The 26,382-nt window shown below is 40.5% G+C and overlaps 2 protein-coding genes across 6 annotated transcripts in view; both read right to left on the reverse strand.

Annotated features, from left to right (window-relative positions):
* Positions 1–26,382, reverse strand: part of LOC106085849 (neprilysin-2) — a 141,541-nt gene that overhangs the window by 22,716 nt on the left and 92,443 nt on the right. For 4 of the 5 annotated variants that reach the window (XM_059362312.1, XM_059362315.1, XM_059362310.1 and 1 more), the window contains exons 3-7: positions 15,047–15,180; positions 8,393–8,791; positions 8,100–8,314; positions 7,859–8,035; positions 7,412–7,794 (exon numbers count right to left, since the gene is read on the reverse strand). In XM_059362312.1, the coding sequence (XP_059218295.1) occupies positions 7,412–7,794; positions 7,859–8,035; positions 8,100–8,314; positions 8,393–8,791; positions 15,047–15,180 (1,308 nt within the window). Of the gene's footprint in view, positions 1–6,962; positions 6,981–7,411; positions 7,795–7,858; positions 8,036–8,099; positions 8,315–8,392; positions 8,792–15,046; positions 15,181–26,382 lie in introns of all 5 variants that reach the window. The other variant, XM_059362313.1, reaches the window with a different exon arrangement.
* On the reverse strand, positions 2,522–3,710 carry LOC131994975 (uncharacterized). Its single transcript, XM_059362316.1, has 2 exons — positions 3,266–3,710; positions 2,522–3,126 (listed from the first exon to the last, which is right to left on the reverse strand). The coding sequence occupies exons 1-2, from the start codon at positions 3,563–3,565 to the stop codon at positions 3,097–3,099; spliced, it is 330 nt and encodes a 109-aa protein (XP_059218299.1). The 5' UTR covers positions 3,566–3,710; the 3' UTR covers positions 2,522–3,096.

Raw genomic sequence — 26,382 nt, forward strand, 5'->3', positions numbered from 1 at the left:
TCGCGTTGTAGTGCAAAGAAAATTGCAGAGATTGGCATATATTGGACCATTCTTCTGCCCAAGACATATTCAGTTCTATGATCTTCAGCGCAAGAATACGTGGTAATCGTCGACAGTCTAGTTGGAGTACTCTGTCAATGTAGCAAAAATGTGTCTTCAATGTAGAACAGAAAAGTGAATTGAATCCAGTTTCCAGATATAACATGTAGTTAGGCGTATTGTTAGGCAGATATAACATTTTCTTAATAAAGAATCTAAACAATTTCTCCACGTCCTCATATCTTACACATCCCCAAATTTCTGCGGCATAACACATTATAGACTTTGAACACGATTCAAAAATTTTAAGTTTATTAGCCTTCGATATTTTTGGGTGATTAATATATCTTGACCAAGTAGAATTTATCGCCATTTTAGACGCAGTGAGCTTGTTCTGAAGATGTTTTCTAAAAGATAAGTTGTAACTTAATTCGACACCAAGGTAAGTGTAACTATTCACAATTTCGATATTCTGATTCCCAAACCGCCAATTCAAGTTTCTAGCGACTCTTGTGCCCTTCCGGAAAATAAGTATCTTAGATTTGGCAAGGTTTACCTTCAGACTCCATGTCAAACAATACTCCTCAAGAACGTTAATCATATCTTGTAACCCTCCTGCAGTTTCAGACAGAATGACAATGTCGTCTGCATACAAAAGAACTTTAATGTTAGTATCTGCTACGTTCACACCTCCTGGTAAAGAATCGGGTAAGTCATTAACATATAAAGAAAACAGTACTGGGCTGAGTGTACAACCCTGCTTCACTCCTGTTTCCACCGAAAAGTAATCTGAGAATGCATTTCCGTCCCAGATTTTACTCGTAGTATTTTCATACAATAGTTGCAATATCCGCACAATCTTCGTAGAGAGTCCATAGCTTGACAATTTATAAAATAAGCTGTTTCTGGGGATCAGATCGAAAGCAGATGAGAAATCTACAAAGAAAGCGTAGGTAGCCTTGTTCTTCAAATTATTCAAATTAACAATGTTAACCAGATTGAATATATTGTCAAGCGTGGAGTACTCTTTTCTGAACCCAGACTGGAACTCATTTAGAATGTCATTTCTTTCTATCCAAGCAGATATCCGATTCAAAAGCAAAGAGTTAAAGATCTTACAGTTAGTGTTTAGAAGTGAAAGTCCCCTATAATTAGCCGCAATGTTAACGTCACCTTTTTTAAACAACGGTATCAAGGTAGATTCTCTGAAAGATAACGGAATCCTTTCATTAAGGAATATAGTGTTGAAGACAGCCAATATTTCTTCTAGAAAATTGCGAGGAGCGTATTTATAGAACTCATAAGGGATTCCATCCAGCCCTGGAGACTTATTTCTTCTAAGCCCTTTAATAACAAAAAATAGTTCACACAGTTCAAAGGGAGAGTCAAGGAATGGGTCGACGTAATAAGGCAAACACCAGTGTATGTTCTCGGATTCCTTTCGGTTAAGTAGTAATGCCTTAAAATGTACCATGTAATCATCAGCATTAAGATTTCCTTTTGAATTTTGTGATCTATTCTTCAATGAATTCGACAAGTTCCACCAATCCTTGCTACTCGTTACTCTGTCCAGTCTTCTGAGGTTCTCATTATAATATTCCAATTTCTTCCTGCTACATAGTCTTTGAAACTTGGTTCTCGATGAATAATATCTTTTCTTATTAACATCAGTATGGAGAGCCCTAAACGCTTTAAGGTTCCTGCGCATTACTGAGCGCAAACGGAAGCATGTCCAATCAAACCACGGCTGTTTAGGCTCAAAAAATTTCCTGTTTGTGTTTTTGACATGTGCCTGTCTAATCTTTTGCGTTATACCGCAGATCATGTCGTCCACAGACATATCTGCACGGTAGTATCCATTCACTGGGGTGTTACCCAGATTTAACCCGTATTGAGTCATATTTCTATCGCTCCAATAAAGTCTTCTAGTATCATTCTGTTTAGTCACATTGCTAGAATGCTTTGGGATTTTAAGCTGGAGACAGATGGGCATGTGGTCTGAAAACGGCTTAGCAAGTATTGCAAAATTCTCAATATATTGCAACAAATCAGATGAGCAAATGCAGTAATCTATCAATGAGCTTCCCATTACACCAAAGAAACTAAGTTTTCCATCCAAATCACCTAAAGTCCTTCCATTTACCACAATACCACCTATGTCCTCAATCATATTCAAAAGCCGTCTCCCTTGTGTATTTATATTCTTATCTTTAGAGCACCTAATTACATTTATATGAGGTTGGTCCCTGATTATATTTTCGTCCAGGACTTGTTGTTCACCTATTCTTGCATTTAGATCTCCCATAATACAGAAGCTGGTTGGATTTAGACTGCTCAAAAATGATACAAACTTATCTGCATCGTTCTTCCAGCTCGTACTATTCAGATAGGTCGGGATAAGTTGGAATAAATTTCCGTCAATATTCACAGATAGCATTGTATGGCTATTGCATTCGGTAAAGTTTAGCTTGTATTTCTTTTTCATTTCTCTTTTGTAACCGAATAGGCAACCTCCACTAGCACGACCCGATTTATGTATTTTAATTGCTTCAACCCAGTGTAGACAATAATTTTGAAAAAATGATGAGAAATAAGTTTGTTTATTAGCAACAACATGGGTTTCAAACAAAAAGAAAATATCAAACTTATTTAAAAAGGTTATAAAGTTTCCAAAATTTAGCGATTTTTCAAGGTTACAAACGTTATAAGCTATTATATGGCACGAATCAGCTAGCTATTGTACATAAGGATTGTTATCGTTTTTATTTAATACTACGTTTTCGTTGCAAACAACCTCACAACTAAAACCGCATTCAGCTAATATATCTTCTAGAAATTTTACATCGTTTGTAGCGGAAGAACGTATCTTTCCATTGAACCAAGTAAAGCGTTTATCGTTGATGTAGATACAAAATTCACCAAGCCGTACTTTTACATCTTTTTTATGCTTAGATATTACTTTGCTAACTTGCCTGAGATTGTATCTAATAGACTGTTCAGCTGCAGTGTAATCCTTCTGAATAAAAATTGCTTGTCCCTTAAGGTTACTTCTAGCATTTAAAACCCTTTGGACTTCGCTGGCGGTACCTAGTGTAAACACAAAAGATTTTCCAGAGGATAGCATTTTGGTGTATGTGACGGTAACATCTGCATTCAACACGTCTTTACAGATGTCGGCGAGCTTCTTTTTTGCGGCCGGGATATTATTACAGGATAGTCCACTCACCATGATATTTGTGGTTCTCGATTTCTGGTCAACTAGTTCTAGACGGTTTGTTAATTTCTTTATGTCTTCCTTTAATTTAGAATTCTCATGTTTTAATTCTTCAATTTCATGTTTGATATCCGTCAGATCTTCTTTCTTTGCTACACCCTTCAATTTGTCGTCCAGGACTTCGCATAGTTTGCTCCATGTAAACACGTCTTGTTGACTGCTTACACTCATATTTAGGGACGGCGCGTATTTTTTTGGTGTATGTTCTTTATGATCAGGTGATGTCGATAAAAGAGTGCGCTTGCTGCTCATTTAGTATTGCAGTGCACCCTGTGTTTTTCGATAACGATTATTTCTTTTACCAGCTGTATGATGATTATCGATTTGTCCGGCAGTTATAGGTTTGATAGAGCAGTCCAGCTGTTGTTTGTATTTTACTCCTTGTGTTAGTGAAAAATGTGGGCGCCTTCCAGTGATTTAGAAATATTTTTGCAAATAAGATGAAAAAATAAATGCAAAATTGCGTAGAACTATTCTTCAATAAGGACCAATTTCGTCATCGATGAAACAGCCAAGGTTGTATTATAGTTTGAAGCGCCTATAGTGATGTGTATGAACGTATAGCTTGACTTTGCAGCAAAACAATCAGGAGCGGCCAAAAAACACAACCGTATACAAAACAACGAGAACAACAAAAATCAAGTCTATATTTGGACACAAAATTTTGGCATGTTCACAACCCTCAATCTATCTTTCATTGCCCTTCGGGCCTGATCCAGAACCCCTAGCTTACATATCGCCAGAGGCATACCCACAAATTTCAGTTCTCCTGGAATGAGTGACGTAGCTTCAGCCTCGCAAGCTCATCTACTTTACAATTCCCTGGAATGCCTCTGTGGCTCGACACCCAGAATAGAGGAATTTTGAACTGTTCTGCCATCTCGTTGAGAGATCTGCGATAGTCGAGAGCGGTTTTTGATTTTAGATATACGGATTTAATGGCTGCCTAGCTGTCTGAGAAGATATTTATGTCAGTTGTCTTTTTGACTTTATATCTAAGCTATTCCCCCATTTCTTAAATAGCAAGGAACACCGTTTTATACACATTACAGTGGTCGGGTAACCTCCTCCACATGATCATTCCAAGTTCTTCAGAGTACACACCAGAGTCCACCTAGTCGTCTAGTTTGGAATCCGTATAGAAGTCTATGTAACTTCTATTATCTGGGCATCTTGTAGTTCCTATCGGAACTACAGAGACAGTGGGTGTAGCATTCCAGAGACAGTGGGTGTAGCCAGAGACAGTGGGTGTAGCATTCAATTCAGTGCATCAGATGGTGTCACCCTAAGTGTGGCTGTGATGCACAAACAAGCCATTCTTTGGATCCGGCTGAGTACTGAACAGTACGTGGATTTTTGAAGTGCCGTCCACCAGACCACAGCACCATATAGCATTATCCGATAACTGCAGTATATACCCAATACATGATACGCGGTAGGTATATTGAATTGATTGAATTTTGAACTGTTCAGCCATCTCGTTGAGAGATGTGCGACAGTCAAGAGCGTTTTTTTTTTGTGTTCAGAAATACGTTCTCCAGGGATTTAATAGCTGCCTGGCTATCTAAGAAGATGTTTATGCCAGTTGTCGTTATGACATTTTTAAAGGAAAGGATCTCCGTTTGATACACATTACAGTGATCGGGTAATCTTCTCAATATGTTCAATTCAAATTCTTCAGAGTACACAGCAAAGCCCACTTGGTCGTCTAGTGTAGAACCATCCGTATGTAACTTTTATTACCTAGGATCTTATAGTTCCTATCGGTTCTATCAGAAATGGTGGTACCATACTTTGTATCAAAAAGCAGCTCAGGCAGTGTGTAATCGACACTGCTTGAATCATTAGGCATTGTTTTAAGGATAACACAGTGTCCGTTGCCGCCGTATGACCAAAGAGAAAACTCCCTTAGCCTCACAGCAGTGGTCGTTGCAATTTGTCTAGCCACCATGTCCAGAGGCAGTAGGTGTAGCATTCAATTCAGTGCATCAGATGGTGTCGTCCTCAGCGTAGCTGTGATGCACAAACAAGCCATCCTTTGGATCCGGCTGAGTACTGAACAGTAGGTGGATTTTTGAAGTGCCGTCCACCAGACCACAGCACCATATAGCATCATAGTTCTGACAACAGCAGTATATACCCAATACATGATACGCGATAGGTATATTGAATTGATTGACTTTTGAACTGTTCAGTCATCTTGTTGAGAGATCTGCGACAGTCAAGAGCGGTTTTTTGTGTTCAGAAATACGTTCTCCAGAGATTTAATGACTGCCTGGCTGTCTGAGAAGATATTTGTGCCAGTTGTCTTTTTGATATTATATCTAAGCTATTCCCCCACTTCTTTAATGGCAAGGTTCTCCGTTTGATACAGGTAATCTTCGCAATATGATTAGACCAAATTCTTCAGAGTACAGAGCAAAGCCCACCTGGTCGTCTAGTGTGGAACCATCCTTCTCTTACCTGGGATCTTATAGTCCCAATCGTTTCTAACACGAATAGTGGTACCATACTTTGTATCAAAAAGCGGCTCAGGCAGTGTGTAATCGACACTGCTTGAAACATCGGGCATTGTATCAACGATAACACAGTGTTCGTTGCCGCCGCATGACCAAAGAAAAAGCTTCCTTAGCCTCACAGCAGTGGTCGTAGCAATTTGTCTAGCCACAATGTCCAGAGGTAGTAGGTGTAGCATTCATTTCACTGCATCATATGGTGTCGTCCTCAGTGTGGCTGTGATGCACAAACAAGCCATCCTTTGGATCCGGCTGAATACTGAACAGAAGGTGGATTTTTGAAGTGCCGTCCACCAGACCACAGCACCATATAGTATTATAGGTCTGACAACTGCAGTATATGACGCGCGTTCTAAACCCCCAACTTTTGCCAATGGCTCTCTTGCAGGTGTATAGGGCAAGAGTGGCCTTTCTTGCCCTTTCCAAAATGTTGGATTTGAAGTTCAATTTCCTGTTCAGCAAAACATCCAGGTTTTTTTTGCGCTTTCTGTAAATGAAACATTCTCTCCTCCCAAGGAGACAGGTGCTCCTATAGGCAACTTGTATGTCCTACTGAAAAGAACTACTTCTGTCTTGCACGGATTTATACCTAGACCACTTTTGGTAGTCCACTTCGACCGCCGTACGTAGAGCTTCCTGAAGTATATCTCCTAGAGTGCTGGGAAACTTTCCCCCAACCGCAATAGCCATCCCATCAGAAACGCAACCACTTTTACACCTTTTTCTTCCAAGGACAATAATATATTGTTAGTGGCTATATTCCAAAGTAGAGGAGACAGTATACCTGCTGGAGGAGTTCCTCTGTAAAACCCATCTTTTTAGATTCCCAGAGTCTATAAGCCATTGCAACTTCAAATTCTTATCCTCAAACAGTGGGAGAAAAACGATTTTGTAAAATGAACCAAAAATTCGAATAAACCTCAAACTTGATGTTAAGCCACAAAATTATTCAAAGGTCAACAAAGGTCAGTGAGGTGAATTAGAATAAAAATAAATAAACAATTGTGATTTAAAAACTTGTGAACATTAGTTTGGCAGGTGATATAAAACAAAAACAAAAACAACATAAAAAGGACACACATCGTATACAGGCCTTTTGAGAAAGACAGATATATGAAATATGTTTATCTTACGTATCATCATCCTCATCGCTGGAAGAGTATATGGAAGAGAGACATAAAGAAAAAAATAGAAAAGAAAAGAAATAATAGCATATACACATATATACATATGGACAACAAAAACACACACGCACACACACACACACAAACGCACTCAAAGAGAACCCCAAAATGCACACCAAAAATGACAAGAAAATCGTTAGAAAACTGAAGACAACAACAAAACCAACTAAAATGATGCAATAAAACAATTTCAGGAAACGCAAACATTACGCAATTAGGTGATTAACACTTGCCAAGTTCATAAGAACTTCACCCTAAGGATGTGAGAAAAAAACAAAAGATTACAAAGGAATAACAACACCAGCTAAAAGAAACACAAAAACCTTGCATGCAAAAATGTTTTCACTGTTCCATGCACTAATCCTTAAAAAAAAAATCACATGACAGCAATGTCTTACCTTCCCGAAGCAATATCCACACACTCCTTCCAGCGGGCCTCCTGCTCTTGACGTCCTGTCAAAGCGGTGGCATATTGCAATTGTCTCTTGCGGAAATCTTCGGTTAAGAATGCCACCGAGAAGGCATGAATGCGCCACATCATATAATTGGCTATGATACGATTTTCGGTTTTATTCAGTAATTCACCCAACTTGTCCATGAAACTGGGCACCGAGACATTGATAATCTCCTCCTCAGTGACATCCTCACTGAGAGCCTTGGGCAGCAAAGCCTTAATGTAGTCTAACCATTGGACATAGGGGTAGGCTTCCTGGACTTGTTTAATGGAACGTAAATTGTACAATTGGTTCGAGTCACGTCTCTGTTCATTGGACCAAGAGATCTAAAATGGGGGAAAAAAACAAAAGAAATAAGACTAGCCAACACTTTAGGGGAGGATATTTTACATTAGCCAAATTCATTTCGAATTGCAAGGATTCTGCCAATTCCTTGGTGGCCCTATCCTTGTCAGCTCCAAAGAGTACAGCCATATCCACCATATATTCATAGTAGGCCTTAACAAGGGTCTCATTAAAACCCTTGATCAGGTACTCGCGGCTCAAACCAATAGACGACTGATCCAGCTATAATCAAAGACAAACATGTTGAGTTGAGTGTTGTTTTTACCTTTAGCTTAGATGAACTTACATCAATAATACGTTTTGTGCTGTTCTTCAAGTCCACTCCAATGGAGAAGTCTACAATATAATCCATGCTGAATCCCAAGCGACGGAATTTCTTAACAGTTTCTTGCCAGGTCCATGTATTGTCACTGTTCCAAGAATCGCCAACAATTACAGGCCAACCGCCTAAGCCTGCAGCAATATCTTGTATGGGTTTGGCTCCCATTGACTCAATCAAGGCTAAACGAAGAAACAAAAAAAAACAGAGTTCAAGCGTCAAGCAACACCTTAATGAATTCTACTCCCCCCCATTCTTACTTTTGTTCATGCAAGCCCTGTACAAGGCATTTGGCAATCTGAAATGTTTGGGATCCGTTTCAGGACGTTTTTCGGCCACAATATCCTTAAGTTGCTCTTGCAATTTATCCGATATTAAGGAGAAAGTATTTACGGCCACCTTATCATCCGGAATATTCGTCTCCTCAATGTATGTGCCACATGCAAAGCGATAGAAATCATCGCAGGGTTCAATTTCTGGCTTCATTTTATTCAAAACTGCCGATGCTGTGTGAATGCATTCTGCGCTTAAGCACACATCCGTATCCGTATTTTTGCTATGCTCATCATATTTGTTGGGCGTTGTGGGTACTTGATTTTGTGTTGGTTTATACGTTGATCCATGTAATGGTAAATTCGTGGGAGTATTGGGCGAAAGTTCTGAAAAGAAGAATTCAAAGTCGTTAATAAAAAAATATTCCATACTCTCTATCTTTGATTACAGTTAAGGAGTGATTTCAGCCGTACTGAGATTAGACATAGAGAGTTACAACAGAACTTAATTTTCATCAAAAAGACTCAGCGAAGGGTTAAGATTTTGTCGCCAAAAGGCTGTTTTACTGAATGCAAAGACATTCAAGCCCAATCTTAAGCTAAAGTTTGCTGAAAAAAGATGGTACTTATACCCAAGCCCGGCAAAGCAAATGATGCGACTCCAAAGGCCTACCGAGCTATAAGCCTTGCGTCCTTGGAACGTATTGTGGAAACCATGATAAAGAGTAGGACATCCAACAAACTGGATGGCACCATAGCGCAGAAGTTATCATGTCCGCCTATGGCGCTGAACGCCTGGGTTCGAATCCTGGCGAGACCATCAGAAAAAAATTTTCAGCTGTGGTTTTCCCCTTCTAATGCTGGCAACATTTGTGAGGTACTATGACATGTAAAACTTTTCTCCAAAGAGGTGTCGCACTGCGGCACGACTTTCGGACTCGGCTTTAAAAAGGAAGCCCCTTATCATTGAGACCAGTGCCAGGGTGCCAGGGTGGAATCCAGACTGAATAAAATTTATGGATTCCATGACATAAATATAAGGGAAAAAGTGGAACAAGGCACGCCTCAGGGTGGCATTTTATCGCCACTCCTATGGGTGACCACCACAAATGACCTATTGCGGATGCTGACTGAGGAGGGGTTTGAACCAGTCTGCTTTCAGAAATATGCCAGTTCAAGAGGAAGACAAATGTGAGCCATTTTAACGCATCACGTTTTTACAATAAACGATTTCGATATCTGACAAGGTCCAAAAATTAGGAGTGATCTTGGATAGGAAACTTAATTGGATGTGTTCAGGAGCGTACCGAGAAGGCTCACAGATGTTCAGCACTAAGTAGACGGGCCATAGGCACGAAATGGGGTCTGTGTCCGAGAATAGTCCACTGGCTCTACATAAGCGTGATACTTACTTACGCCTCAGAAGTTTGGTGGACAGCTATGGAGAAAAAATGCAACATAAGGACCATACAACAAGTCCAGAGAATATGTTGTCTTGGCAAAGGCAGAGCGATGAGGATCACACCCACTATGGCACTGGAGACTATTCTAGATATCCGACACAAGCTAGACATTCAGGGCCTTTGTGATTCTCTTGACCATGATGTCTATGTTCTTCGAAGTTTTCTCCAAGGTTGAAACTAATATAAAAATTATCAGAGATGCTGTGGTCATCAAGTTTCTTGGGCAGTTTGGGGAAGGACACCAAGAAAGAGAAGAGGATTTCCTGTGTAAGATTCTGTGACAAATCTAAAGGCAAAAATGAGACATGTGGTTGCGTAAAGTGCTCGCAAGGATCCCAGCACTCCAGTATCTCTGAGTCGGGACTCTCACGTAGAAGAACCAAACAGCTGTAGATCTCCCGATATTGGAGGATACCGGCTATAACAATATAGCATTACCCGCAAAAGCTCGAAGGCTTCTGTGACGCAGAGATTGGTAGTTCCGCCTAGATGCCGAACGACTGGGTCCGAATCCCGTCGAAAATAGTCACTTATAATTGAGCTAAAATTTTAATCGGACTGTACTCGTTGATATTAGAGAAGTGTCCTCTGTTCCTAAATGAAATCTTCTTGAGCAAATTTGTTAATAACTAGAGCTATCTGTGGGAATGTTATCGTTTGGAATGTGGTTGGCGATGATAAGATATTGGGTTGCCCAAAAAGTAATTGCGGATTTTTTAAAAGAAAGTAAATGCATTTTTAATAAAACTTTGAATGAACTTTTATCAAATATACTTTTTTACACTTTTTTTCTAAAGCAAGCTAAAAGTACCAGCTGATAACTGACAGAAGATAGAATGCAATTACAGAGTCACAAGTTGTGAAAACATTTGTCAATGCCGACTATATGAAAAGTCCGCAATTACTTTTTGGGCAACCAATAGTATTGGGTATATCCTTTACAAACGGTTTAAGTCTGCCGAACCGAAATACTTTCTCCTTATCCTTTTCTTTCCCTAATAAAGAGCTGATCTTGGGTCTCAAAAGTTTCTATTTTCACCTACACATAACCTTGCTGGGTTATTAAAATAAGTCAGTGTGCTCACCTTGATTATGGGCTATCCATTAAAATTAATCTTAAAACTACATCAATAAGAAATATTTGAGAACTATTTTGAGACGCAAACGACAGACGGATAGGCAACGTGAAGAAAGCTGAAGTACTCATTTATAGAACTCTATGGATGCAGCGTTCGACATAGGCTTGTCAGTAGCAGAGTTCAGAAAGACATATTTTACAGATTTCTTAGTGTAACCGTTTATCTTATTCTTAGCATTCAAACTAGGTCTAAATCTATAGAGTTGGACTAAAACACAGGCATTCTGTTATTGGAAGATGTATAGAGGTTCTATTGTTTGTGAAGGATATTAGATGATGATGCTAGTATAGTGCTTGTCACGCGAGTGACCGATCATCGAACAAACTCCAGCGAAGTGATGGCTACTTCTACTTCGGAGGCATAAATGGTTGTGATCCAACTCAAAAACTTCGTGACTTTGAGCTAAATAAAAAAATGGTTAAAAGACAAGTAAAAAGGGGTTAAGTTCGGCCGGACCGAACTTTGGATACCCACCACCTCGGGTATAAATGTAAACCACCTTTCGCCAAAATCCGGTGAAAAATTCATACCTTAGGCCCCATAGTAGCTATATTGAATTATGGTCAATTTGGACCAAATACTTATAAGTACAAGTCATTGTTCAATTGTGCATAACAAAATATTGGTCTTTTTAGTAGCTATATCCAAAAATAAACCGATCCGAACCAGACACTACATGGACGTCGAAAAGCCTAACATAAGTCACTGTGTCAAATTTCAGTGAAATCGGATTATAAATGCGTCTTTTATGGAGCCAAGACTTTAAATAGAGATTTTTGTCTATATGACAGCTATATCCATATCTGGACCGATTTCGGCCAATTTGCAGAAAAATGTCGAAGATCGTAACACAACTCACTGTCCCAAATTTCGGCGAAATCGGACAATAAATGTGCCTTTTATGGGCCCAAAATCTTATTTCGAGAGATAGGTCATATGGCAGCTATATTCAAATCTGGATCGATCTGGGCCAAAATGAATGAGGATATCGAAGGGCCTAACACAACTCACTGTCTCAAATTTCGGCGACATCGGACAATAAATGCGCCTTTTATGGGCCCAAAATCTTATATCGAGAGATAGGTCTATATGGCAGCTATATTCAAATCTGGACCGATCTGGGCCAAAATGAAGAAGGATGTCGAAGGGCCTTACACAACTCACTGTCCTGAATTTCGGCGACATCGGACAATAAATGCGCCTTTTTTGGGCCCAAAACATTAAATCGAGAGATCGATCTATATGGCAGCTATAACCAAATCAGTACTGAGCTGTTACATATTGCAGAAGTATATTGTGGGGCTTAACTTAACTCACTGTCCCAAATTTCTGTTACATCGGACAATAAATGCGCCTTTTATGGCCCCAACCCTTAAATCAAGAGATCGGTCTATATGGCAGCTATATCCAAATCTACACCGACCAAATTGAAGAAGGATGTCGAAGAGCGCAACACAACTCACTGTCCTAAATTTCAGCAAAATCGGATAATAAATGTGTTTTTTATGGGCCTAAGTCCCTAAAACGGTAGATCGGTCCATATGGCAACTATATCCAAACCTGGTCCGATCTGGACCAGATTTCACTGTCCCAAATATCAGCAAAATCTGATAAAAAATGTGGTTTTTATGGGCCTAAGAATCGGTGCAAAGTTTCAGCTCAATATCTCAATTTTTATACCCTTCACCATAGGATGGGGGTATACTAATTTCGTCAATCTGTTTGTAACTACTCGAAATATTCGTCTGAGACCCCATAAAATATATATATTCTTGTTCGTCGTTACATTTTTTGTGTCAATCTAGCCATGTCCGTCCGTCCGTCTGTCTGTCGAAAGCACGCTAATTTTCGAAGGATTAAAGCTAGCCGCTTGAGTGTGTGTAGTGTAGTGTTTAGTGTAGGTCGGTTGGTATTGTATATGGGCCATATCGGATCATGTTTTGATATAGCTGCCATATAAACCGATCTTGGGTATTGACTTCTTGAGCCTCTAGGGGGCGCAATTCCTATCTGATTGAAATAAAATTTTGCACGAAATGATAGTCAACAACTGTGCCAAGTATGGTTAAAATCGGATAATAACCTGATATAGCTGCCATATAAACGCTCTCGGGTCCTGACTTCATGAGCCTCTAGAGGGCGCAATTCTTTTCCGATTGGAATGAAATTTCCCACGACGTGTTTCGCTGTGACTTCCAACAACTGTGCTTAATTAGGTTCAAATCGGTCCCTAACCTGATATAGCTGCCATATAAACCGATCTCGGGTCCTGACTTCATGAGCCTCTAGAGGGCGCAATTGTTTTCCGATTGGAATGAAATTTTGCACGAAATGATAGCCAACAACTGTGCCAAGTATGGTTAAAATCGGTTCATAACCTGATATAGCTGCCATATAAACCGATCTCGGGTCTTGACTTCATGAGCCTCTAGAGGGCGCAATTCTTTTCCGACTGGAATGAAATTTCACACGACGTGTTTCGCTGTGATTTCCAACAACTTTGCTAAATTAGGTTCAAATCGGTCAATAACCTGATATAGCTGCCATATAAACCGATCTTGAATCTTGACTTCTTTAGCCACCAGAGGGCGCAATTCTTATCCGATTTTAATGAAGTTTTTGAGCAAAGTATTTTGTTATGATATCCAACAACTGTGCCCAGTTTGGTTCAAACCGGCCCATAACCTAATATAGCTGTCATATAAACCGATCTGGGGACTTGACTTCTTAAGCTTCTAGAGGGCGCATTTCCTATCCGATTTGGCTGAAATTTTGCATGACGTATATCATCATGTCTTCCAACAACTGTGCCAAATAAGGTTCAAATCGGTCCATAACCTGATATAGCTGTCATATAAACCGATCTGGGATCTTGACTTCTTGAGCCTCCAGAGGTCGCAATTATTATCCGATTTGCCTGAAATTTTGTTCGAAGGGTCCTCTCATGACCATCAACATACGTGTTTACTATGGTCTGAATCGGTATATGGTCTATAGTCTGATACAGCTCCCATATAAATCTATCTCTCTATTTTACTTCTTGAGCCCCCAAAGGGCGCAATTCCTATTCGTATTGGCTGACATTTTACACAGGTCTCCAACATAAAATTTAATTGTGGTCCGAACCGGACCATATCTTGATATCGCTCTAATAGCAGAGCAAATCTTTTCTTTTATCCTTTTTTTGCCTAAGAAGAGATGCAGGGAAAAGAACTCGACAAATGCGATCCATGGTGGAGGGTATATAAAATTCGGCCCGGCCGACTTTAGCACTCTTTTACTTGTTAAAGACTGTTGCGTGATTTCAACAGACAGACGGACGGACATGGCTAGATCGTCTTAGATTCTTACGCTGATGAAGAATATATATACTATATAGAGTCGGAAATGGATATTTCGATGTGTTGCAAACGGAATGGCAAAATGAAATACCCCCATCCTTCGGTGGTGGGTATAACAAGTAACAGGATGTGACCCCTAGGTGTAATAGACAAATGACTGTATGTTAACCACTACTCTGATATAGTTGTTACTATGCTTGAAGAAACTGGGAGGCCAACGACAGCCGTCGTCCTTTTACCTACCAAGCCAGGCCAATTTGAAGCCACTACCAGGTGAAACTAAACTAACACCTTCAATTATTTTATTACAGCTTAATATTGGGTTGCCCAAAAAGTAATTGCGGATTTTTCACATAGTCGGCGTTGACAAATTTGTTCACAGCTTGTGACTCTGTAATTGCATTCTTTCTTCTGTCAGTTATCAGCTGTTACTTTTAGCTTGCTTTAGAAAAAAAGTGTAAAAAAGTATATTTGATTAAAGTTCATTCTAAGTTTTATTAAAAATGCATTTACTTTCTTTATAAAATCCGCAATTACTTTTTGGGCAACCCAATAGTATGCACACATACAAAAGCTTTGCATATTCTTTTAGAGAGCATTGCAATTGAATATCTTTGACTTACAACTCCCTTTTATCAATTCGTTAAGTCGTTTTACGTATAAATTAAAAAGTGATTGACTCTATTGAAGTTTATTTACCTTCAGCCATTTGATTTGAAAGCAAAACAAAAGTCAAACCCACAACAAGACCAACAACAGCAATGCAGGCAAAAATCGAGACCAAGGTTAGGCATCTTTCCAGTGTGGTACGTCTACGCCACCAATTGGGATTTCTGGAAACAAAAAGAGAGGAAAGAAAAAAAAAATTACAACAAAGAAAGCATTAGTTAAGCGAAGACAAACAATGACAAATAGCAAGGTAAATAAATAAATGTTAATACACTCAATAGGCGATGCAGACCGACAGACAACCTTACTTCCTTCCCCTTAAGTATCAATTGCAAACATATTCCATTAGGCAAAAAGAAAAAAACAAACCTCCAACAGTTTAACCACCTCTGCTTGAAGCAGCCAAAGACAAAAAAAACCCCTAGTAAATGTTTGAAGAAATACTCTTTCCTCATCATTGTAGACCACTTTTTCATTGTCATCTGAATGAAGCCATGTCATCATAGGCTCAAACTCATAAATATTTATGCGGTTCCCTGGTTGGTTGCATCAATGGTTAATGTTTGACTAACTGTCTCTATGTAACAAAAGATCGCGGTTTTCTCTTCATAGCAAGCTATGATGATGGTTAACACATCTGCGTTTATTTGTCTTCCTCATCCATAACCATAGATTTGTGGAATCTGGCGTTGCAAAAACCCTGCTGCCAGACATTAGACTAACATGCAAGCGGCAGACTACTACCACCTCTGGTTATGTTGCACGATGCCTTGCATCCATTGCAGTTGATAAGACCATACTTCAGCAAAATCGTGCCTTGCATTGTTATAAATAGTAAATAAAACAAAAATGCCTATGTAAACAACTAATTTATGCTAATCAAGTAGAAATAATGTGGCCAATACCAATGGAGAAAGGAAGGCTTTTCTATTTTTTGTTGGGGCTGCACAATGTAGAAGACAGTAACACCATAAATGTTGTGTTAATTGTAATTGTTGTTTATCATGTTGACAGTCACATTTTTCCTCAATTAAATCTTTATTAATATTTAATCTGTTTTGCATTTATGAAAATTAGCATACGAGTATTGGAAAAGAGAAATCCATTTTTGAACATTTTTGAGTTGATTTTGATAAACTCAAGTAAAAACGTGATAAGTTCGGCCGGTCTGAATCTTGGGAACCCACCAAATGGCTACCAAATCAATCAAAAATTTAAATTATGAACCGAACAGGGGCAAACTTCTCAGATATCAATGAGTGCAGTCCGATTCAAGTTTAAGCTCAATGATAAGGGGCCTCCTTTTCATACCCGAGCCCGAACGGCGTGCCGCAGTGCGCACCCCTTTGGAGGGAAGTTTTATATGGCATATTACCTCTCAAATGTTGCCAGCATTAGGAGGCGAAAACCACCGCTGAAAGTTTTTTTCTGATGGTCTCGCCAGGATTCGAACCCAGGCGTTCAGCGTCATAGGCGAGCATGCTAACCTCTGCACTACGGTGGCTCCATACATGGGACGAGTGTTGGAAGCCGAACGAAATACTAGGTGCAAAATGTCAGCCCAATCGGACAACAATTGCATCTTCTAGGGGCTCAAGAATTCAAACCTAGTGATCGGTTTATATGGGAGCTAAATCAGGTTATAAAACGATTCTGACCATACTACGGGCAATTGTTGCGAGTCGCAACAGGAGCTCAAACATTAAAATAGGGCGATCGTTTTATATGGGAGCTAAATCAGGTTACAGACTGATTCAGACCATATTTGGTACGTGTACACAAGGTCATAGAAGAAGTCAACGTGTAGACGATCGTCAGCCAAGCCAGGTAGAAACTGCAACCTCTACGGACTCCAGAAGTTAAACTGGGAGACCAGTTTATATGGGAGCTATGTCAGGTTTTAGATCGATTCTTACCATACTTGGCACGTATGTTGGAGGTCATAGGAGAAGTTGTTGTTGTTGTACAAAATTTCAGCCCAATCGGCTAAGAATTGCATCCTCTTGAGGCTCAAGAAGTATAATCGGGAGATCAGAAGTATAATGGGGTTTTAGACCGATTCTGACCATACTTGGCACATATATTGGAGGTCATAGGAGAAGTTATTGTTGTTGTACAAAATTTCAGCCCTATCGGCTAAGAATTGCATCCTCTTGAGGCTCAAAGAGTATAATCGAGAGATCAGAAGTATAATCGGGGTTTAGACCGATTCTGACCATACTTGGCACATATGTTGGAGGTCATAGGAGAAGTTGTTGTACAAAATTTCAGCCCAATCGGCTAAGAATTGCATCCTCTAGAGGCTCAAGAAGTATAATCGGGAGATCAGAAGTATAATCGGGCTTTAGACCGATTCTGACCATATTTGGCACGTATGTTGGAGGTCATAGGAGAAGTTGTTGTTGTTCTACAAAATTTCAGCCCAATCGGCTAAGAATTGCATCCTCTAGAGGCTCAAAAAGTATAATCGGGAGAACAGTTTGGTACAGTGGTGGCAAGTCAAAACAAATTAGAGCGTGCTAAGTTCGACCGGGCCAAATCTTATATGCCCTCCACCATTGATCGCATTTGTCGAGTTCTATGCGCGGTATCTCTTTTTAGACAAAATAAGAATATTGAATAAGAACTGTTATGCTATTGTAGCTATATAAAGTTATAGTCCGATTCGGATCATAAATGAATGCTGAACATTGTAGAAGTCATTGTGTAATATTTCAGTTCATTCGGATGAGAATTGCACCTTGTAGAGGCTCAAGAAGCAAAATCGGCAGATAGGTTTATGTGGGAGCTGTATCAAGCTATTGATCGATTCAGACTATATTAGACACGTATGTTGAAGGTCATGAGAGAAGACATTGTACAAAATTTCAGCCAAATCGGATGAGAATTGCACCCTCTAGAGGTTCAAGAAGTCAATAGCATTCAATTCAGATGGTGTCGTCCTCAGTGCAGCTGTATGCAGCAAACAAGCTATCCTTGGATCCAGCTGAGTATTGAACAGTAGGTGGACTTTTGAAGCGCCGTCCACCAAGCCAAAACACCATATAGCATTATATGTCTGAAAACTGCAGTATATACCTAATGCATGACTCGCGGTTTAAACCCCCATCTTTTGCCAATAGCTCTCTTGCAGGTGTATAGAAGACCACAGGCTAAACCCAATTTTCGACGGTTTTCGAACGATACTGCTGCAATTTCACGTTCGAAATGCGTACGAAGTTCACTAATCGTCGCTAGCTTGTTGAACGAACGACCAATCTCTCAACTTGGTTTCCAATAGATGTTTTGCTTGAGGGGCCGTCCCGTTGAAATCACATGTCCTCCAAGTCCATATCATCCAATTTGGGCTGTTTAAAATCGATTTGTAATTTCGAATCGTTTATTTGGTTAATTTGTAACCGTTTATTTTGCATGTCGGCAACCCTAATTCGTTTCATTTTCGTTAGACTCTATGCTCTGTTTGGTTAGAATATTGTAGGATTTTTTACATAGATTTCACCGAGGATTTGGTGCTTTCTCCTAATCGTTATTGCCTACACCTTTCTCCATTTTGAAGTTTTAGTTACTCGTTCTTGGAATTTGCGATCGTTTGGATCACCTCCATTTAACTACATATTGTTGTAATTTGGCTCTAAGGTAAACTTGTTACGAATATTGAAAACTCCTAATAAAGAGCTTACGGTTACCTACAGTTTTAATTTACAACTAACAAACTTATATTCAATCCCATGGCAGCCGGTTGTACGTACCGGATTGACCCGATAGAATCTTCATCGGCAAGGGCTGCCGCCTCAGTGTACGTGTTCGTCTTTTTTCGTCATGGGAGAGGCACATCCCGGAGTGCCTTCTCCGTATGCTTTTGGTCCGTGCCGGGATTGAAAAGAACCCCGGACCCTGGTTCTGTTCCGTTTGCCAGAACCGCCTTCATCATCGGTCAGTGTCGGTGAGGTGTAACAGGTGCTTGGAGTGGGTACATTTCCGTTCTTGCTCTGGCCTAACTTCGCTACGGGAGTATAGTCATACTGGCTATGTCGCTAGGTGCTGTGCGAACACAGCCAGCAGTGGGTCACAAGCGTCGCCGTCGTCGCCTTCGGCGTCCTCGTCGTCGGACTATGTGACCCCCCCGACCTCTCCCGTACGGCAATTTATGCAAAGACAGCACCCTAGCCCTACTATTGCCAGGCCAGTGTCGGGAAATGTATCGTTCCTGCAGTTAAACTGCAATGGACTGCGAGGCAAGATTGATGAGATTGTGGATTTTATGAGTCGGAAGAGCATATCGGTCGCAGCGATCCAGGAGACAAAGCTGACTAACACCTGCAGCTTGCACAGTTGTCACGGCTACAATGTGCTACGTAAGGATCGCTCAAGGAATGGAGGTGGGGGATTGGCCTTCGTTATACACCATTCCGTGCAGTATAGACCTATCTCGCCTGCGCTTGACGCTAGTGACCCATACATGGAATGTATGGGGGTAGCAGTCAAGTCTGGTACTGCCGAGATAGAGATATACAACGTGTATATACCGCCGGTTGGCAGCTGTGTCCCGATTAATGGCCAGGCCTACAGCCCCGACATAAGTGGGTTGCTATCTGGCCATAGTCGTCTGGTTCTGGGGGATTTCAATGCACATCACTCGTCATGGCATTCTCCCCTAGGCAACGACCAGCGTGGCATAGCTTTGGCAGAGCAGATAGATAGCTCCACGTTTTGCACGGTGAATGAGGATGCCCCCACTAGGATTACGAGGAGGTGCAGCAGCTCGCCAGACATCTCAATCGCATCCCCTGATCTCCTGAGTGACGTATCATGGCAAGCCGTCATCTCTTTGGGGTCAGACCACCTCCCCATAATCCTCACCATCGACCGACCACCCGACTTCATAACCTCTGAGCGCCGAACGTTCATCAACTATAAGAAGGCCAATTGGACTGGCTTCAGAGAGTATACCAATCGCCGCTTCAATGAACTGCCACCCCCCTCTGATGTGCTTGTGGCCGAGAGGAAATTCCGAGACATCATCAACGCAGCAGCCGCTCGCTTTATACCAGCCGGTCGAATACCGCAAGTGCGACCCAATTTCCCGGCGCAAGCAGTGGTACTCGCAGACGAGCGTGATGGGATTCGTGCTATGGACCCCGCTAACCCCAGAATCAGCGAGCTGAATCTGGAAATAAACAGGGTAGTCAACGAACATAAGCGGAATTTGTGGCTGGAACACTTGGAGCAATGTAACTTAGGCACCGGTGCAGGCAAATTGTGGGCCACTGTTAAGTCTCTCTCGAACCCCGGTAGACGGGACGACAGGACCTCAGTCACTTTTGGCGAGTTAACCGTGACTGATCCGAAGAGATGCGCCAGGTTGTTCAACCGTCAATTTATCGTGCATCCCGAGAGAGACAGGGCAAGGAGGAGAGCCATTCGCCGTATTCGTGGTCTCCGAGCCGATGAACAGCCATCACAATTTACCGTGGGCGAAGTTACGAATGTCATCCGTGGCGCCAAATCTTCCAAGGCGTTGGGCCCCGACGGAATCTCTACATTGATGCTGAAGAATCTGGATTTACCTGGAGTTGAGTACCTTACCACTGTCCTTAACCTGTCATTGAACACTCTTATAGTTCCCGATGTCTGGAAAATGGGCAGAGTGATCCCGCTACTGAAGCCTGGTAAAGACCCGAGTTTGGGGGAGTCGTACAGACCGATCTCCCTTCTCTCGCCAGTGGCTAAGACGCTTGAGGCATTACTCCTCCCGAGCCTCGTAGGAGAATTTCCATTCGCCGAGCATCAACACGGATTTCGGAGACTGCACAGCACAACAACAGCTTTGCATGCCATCACCACACACATTTGCCGTGGCTTCAATCAACCCAGGCCATGTGATAGGACGGTCCTCGTGGCATTGGACCTATCGAAGGCATTCGACACGGTCAGCCATGCCAAATTATTTGAGGACATCGCCAACACGTCCCTCCAGCCAGGCCTTAAACGTTGGGTCGCGAATTATCTGTGTGGCCGCCAGTCATTTGTGGAATTTAGGGATAAGAAGTCAAAACACCGTAGAGTGAAACAGGGAGTTCCCCAAGGCGGGGTGATATCTCCGGCTCTGTTTAACCTCTACCTTTCCTCCATCCCACCTCCTCCAGACGGCATAGAGATCGTATCATATGCGGACGACTGTACGATCTTGGCATCAGGCCCCCCACCCATTGATGACATCTGCGATAGGTTGAACGTCTACCTCAACGAGCTTGCCTCATATTTCGCTGCAAGAAATCTGAAGATATCCGCCACCAAATCTTCAGCCACACTGTTCACTACAAATACGCGTGAGGTGAATTCTGAGCTGACTGTGATGGTCGATGGAGAATTGATTCCGACCATCAAGTGTCCCAAAATACTTGGAGTCACATTTGACAGCTCCTACACTTTCTCCCCACATGCCACAGCAATCTGCAATAAAGTCAAAAGTAGAAATAAGGTCCTCAAGTCACTCGCTGGCAGCACTTGGGGTGCAGACAAAGAAACCTTGTTGACCACGTACAAAGCAATTGGCCGGTCTGTGGTAAGTTATGCAGCGCCAGTGTGGTCACGTCAGCTTTGTGACACGCAGTGGAATAATATTCAGATCTGTCAGAATGCCGCCCTCCGAACTGCGACGGGCTGCCTCCTTAGTTCTCATGTGGACCACCTCCACCAGGAGACAAAGATCCTACCAGTGCGAAGACATAACTACATGCTGTCTAAGCAATACCTTTTGGGCTGTTATCGCAGAAATCATCCAAATCATCATCTTGTGGATAGATACCCACCGCCCAGAAGCCTTAAGGTAGATCTACATGATCTAGAGCGTGAGGTCCAGCGCTACAAGAGAGAACCTCTAGATCAAGCGGCATATCAAGCGGGTCTGAACAACATTCATGCAGACACGGTAGCAGACGCGTTAACTGGCTACCGGGTGAATGTAGTCCTTGGAGTACGACCGCCACCCATTGCACCCGAAGAAATCGACCTCCCCCGGCAAACCAGAGTGATTCTGGCTCAATTACGTTCCGGCAGATGCAGCCGCCTCAATTCCCACAGAGCTAGGATTGATGCCGACGTGCAAGATGTATGTCCCGACTGTAACCAGGGACCGCACGATACACGTCACCTGTTTAACTGCCCGGCCAGACCCACTCGACTCAGACCCAGATCCCTGTGGACGCACCCCATCTTAGTCGCGGAGTTCCTGGGTCTTGACACTCAACAGAATCAAGCAGACGAAAGATAGTACACAATAAACTGCTACAACAACAACAACAACAACTAACAAACTTGCTTTTTATTTATTAGGTTGCCCAAAAAGTAATTGCGGATTTTTCATATAGTCGGCGTTGACAAATTTTTTCACAGCTTGTGACTCTGTAATTGCATTCTTTCGTCTGTCAGTTATCAGCTGTTACTTTTAGCTTGCTTTAGAAAAAGTGTAAAAAAAGTATATTTGATTAAAGTTCATTCTAAGTTTTATTAAAAATGCATTTATTTTCTTTTAAAAAATCCGCAATTACTTTTTGGGCAACCCAATATTTGTTTTTTTGGTTTTTCGTTTTTATCGCTTACGACAAACAGAGGCCAAAAATATTGTGTTATCATCTAACGGTAGCGATTCCCATTCACAGTAACGTGCCGGTCTTGATTGTCACGGAAGAAGTACGGCCCAATGACACTGCCGGCCCATAAACCGTACCAAACCGTAATTTCTTCGGTATGCAATGATGACTCGTGGAATACGTGTGAATTGCTCTCTGACCAATAACGCATATTTTACTTATGGACGAAGCTATTCAACCAGAAATGAGCCTTATCGTTGAAGATGATTTTTCGACTCGTTGTTGGCTCGTATATCTTTCCATCATGAAATGCCAAACCTTACTGAAGAGAAATGTCAAAAGAGTGGCAAAAAATATGGCGTCTTTTGGTGTCCCTATCGGTCTAACTGTAAATAGCACAATCCATTCTCTCCACTAGCTTCGAGCTATCTGTGTTACAACGTCCACCAGGAGGCTAAGGTCCCTACAAACCATCCCGTCAAATTGTATCTCATGCTCCACATGAATTGTTGTCTCATGTATCCAGTCAGAAATTTCAGCCTGACTCTACTTTACTTACATTACATTGATTACTTACTTAATCTGTATATTTAAAGCACCAGCGACCCGAATGGTCTCAAGCGTTCTAGTAAATATTGAGCTGTTCTTGTTTTCAATGAGTTTGTTAGAATAGGCCAAACTTCACTTTCATGGTGTCAGTGTATCAATGTAGGATCCAAACCTAATTTTGATCCTTTCTGAATAATAAGCAGCGCCACAGAAATTTTCTTCAATCGTTTCTTAATGTTGCAGTTCCATTTAAATATCCTGGCAAAAATCACTCCGATTTGTTTCAGTCAGTTCATTTTCTTCGCTCTTATCTTTCTTGAATGTGTAACTTTATTTTCTCAATATTTATTTATTTATTCCTATTTATCATTTTAAATGTAAACCAAATTATTTGCTCTATAAAAAGTCTTGAAAATACAAACAAAATTTCACTTTTAACTGCAGTGTTTGTTTTTTCGTTTTGACGGAATAATTTCCAAACATTACGTGTCTGATGATTGCATGATCATCAAATCATAGCCATGGCAGAGCAATTAAGAGCTAACAACAAATTAATTAATTAACTTTGGAAAAAAAATCAAATAAGTTAAATTCAAAGTTCATCATAAGCCAACTGGAAGTGTGGTGGAGATCAGACGTGAAACGGTGTAAGAGGAGGAATGGGATACCATTTTATAACACTAAGAGTAAAATGATGACATTTAATTTAAATATGAATGAATATGAAAAAGATGTAAAAGCTAAAAAACTTGCAAAGAGACAAATATACCCTAAATAACTATTGATACCGTTTCTAAGAACTTTAAATCTCTAAAATGCTCTTTTAAATCAGGCCCTGATGGGGTACCCGCTAGTGTACTTAAATTTTGCGCCGATCACCTTACATTTTCTTCAATCGAGATTTTCAATAGATCTATAAAATTTGGCCTTGTACCTGAACTATGGAAGAAATCTTATATTATTCCCCTATTTAAATGTGGAAATAAGTTTGATGTATCAAATTATAGAGGTATTGAAAAGTTAAGTAATATACCAAAACTTCTTGAAAAGATTATGACTGATAACATCTCCCATCAAGTTTCTTCAAATTATTCAGATGCGCAACACGGGTTTCGTAAAGCTCGATCAACTGTTACAAATGTTTTACAGTTAGTAACTCTTGTCAATGATGGATATAGGCAGAGGAAACGGACTGATGTTATATATACCGACTTTAGATAAAATCAATCATGGCCTACTTTTGTTTAAGCTCGGTAAAATCGGGTTTTCTTCTGTATTATTAAATTGGGTTAGTTCTTACTTATATGGACGTGTACAGAATGTACACTTCGGCGATTCTTTTTCTAAGTCAATTATTGTGAAATCCGGTGTTCCAAAGGGCAGTCATCTGGGTCCAATTCGTTTTAATCTGTTTATAAATGATTTACCTTCTGTTATTAAAAATTCTTCAATCTTAATGTATGCTGATGTCGTCAAAATTTTCCAATCGCTCTGTGTTCCTTCTGAGCAAGATTTGTTACAACTCGATCTTGATAACTTTTGTTTGTGATGTAATGTAAATTTAATGGAACTAAATATCTCGAAATGTAAATTAATGTCTTTCTATCGAACGCAACACTTGTCAAAAAGTTATCATCTTAACGGTCGTGAAATTGACATAGAAGACTCTTTTCTAGATCTTGGCATCCTCGTAAATTGAATATTAGAATTTCTATAATGGTGAATAAATATTTAAGTTCTCTTGGTTTTATGAAAAGATGGAGTAAAGAATTTTATGATCCTTCAGTTACTTAGAACTTATATATTTTTCTTGTCCGAAGTACACTTGAATATGGATCCGTTATTTGGGATCCGGTTTACACTATTCACAGAAATAAAATTGAGTCAGTACAGAAGCAATTTCTACTATTTTAACTTCGTAATCGTGGTTGGAATTATCAAACACTTCCTTCCTATACGTTTAGATTTAATTTAATAAAGCTCCCTACTCTCAGCAACCGCAGGAAAATATTGAACATCACTTTCACCTCAAATGTTTTGCACGGGAATTTATCCGAAGTCCGAATTTTTTGTTGAGTCGGCTTAATATCAATATTCCTTCAAGACCAACGAGACATTTTAAACTGCTTAATATTCAATATCATCAAAGCAATTTTCGTCGTATTTGTTTAGATTTTAATATTATCATCTTTTTGATCTTACTGAAGATAGATACCCATTAAAAAGAAAAATTATACTATACTTAAATCCTAGTTATATATCAATGTTGTTTGTATATATGTATATTTATATTAGTCTGTAAGGATATATGTATCTATAGAGTTGAAAATAAAAAAAAAATTGGATATACAAAAATTACTTGAACGCTTGAGATAATAACTCGCCAAAAACTTTACTTAGAAGCCCGTCCTTCAGCTTTCTTTATCCCCTTACTAATGCTAAGGTCATTTTGTGAGTACATCAACTTTGTAAAATTGGTCTGTAAGAGGAATCGTTCTTCGGTAAGCTGAACAGTGCTCTAGTATCGATATCCATCGATCCAAACTCAATAAAATATCATTAAGATAAGAAAGATGTATAAATCAAAGTTCTTCAAATTATCTTAGAAATTTGGAACCCAGAGTGGCATGATGTCCTATGACGCCTGAGTTTGAAATATAGTGAAAACATTTAACTAATCCTGACAATCGAAGCGGCAAGTGATAGCGTGCGTATGGCATGTGGAGAAGATGATCAGACATTGAAGCATTTCCTGTCATTGCGCGGCTAACAGACACAATATCAAACCAGGAGCGTGATATGGAACACAATTGGGGATTTTGTAAGTAGCACTGATCCTGTCTTAAATTTTCCTTTTCGAGGTTACTTTTTAGTATTTAGAGAGCACAACAAGCCGATCGGAGGCCACCGTAGCGCAGAGGTTAGCGTGTCCGCCTGTGACGCTGAACGCCTGGGTTCGAATCCTGGTGAAACCATTAGAAAAACTTTTCAGCGGTGGTTTTCCCCTCCTAATGCTGGATACATTTGTGACGTACTATGCCATGTAAAACTTCTCTCCAAAGAGGTGTCGCACTGCTGCCCGCCGTTCGGACTCGGCTATAAAAAGGAGGCCCCTTATCATTGAGCTTAAACTTGAATGCTCTTTTAAATCAGGTCCTAATGGGGTACCCGCTAGTGTACTTAATTTTTGCGCTGATCACCTTAAATTTTCTTTAATCAAGATTT

The sequence above is a fragment of the Stomoxys calcitrans genome, chromosome 2, assembly GCF_963082655.1.
Source record: "Stomoxys calcitrans chromosome 2, idStoCalc2.1, whole genome shotgun sequence".
NCBI classification, from domain to species: domain Eukaryota; kingdom Metazoa; phylum Arthropoda; class Insecta; order Diptera; family Muscidae; genus Stomoxys; species Stomoxys calcitrans.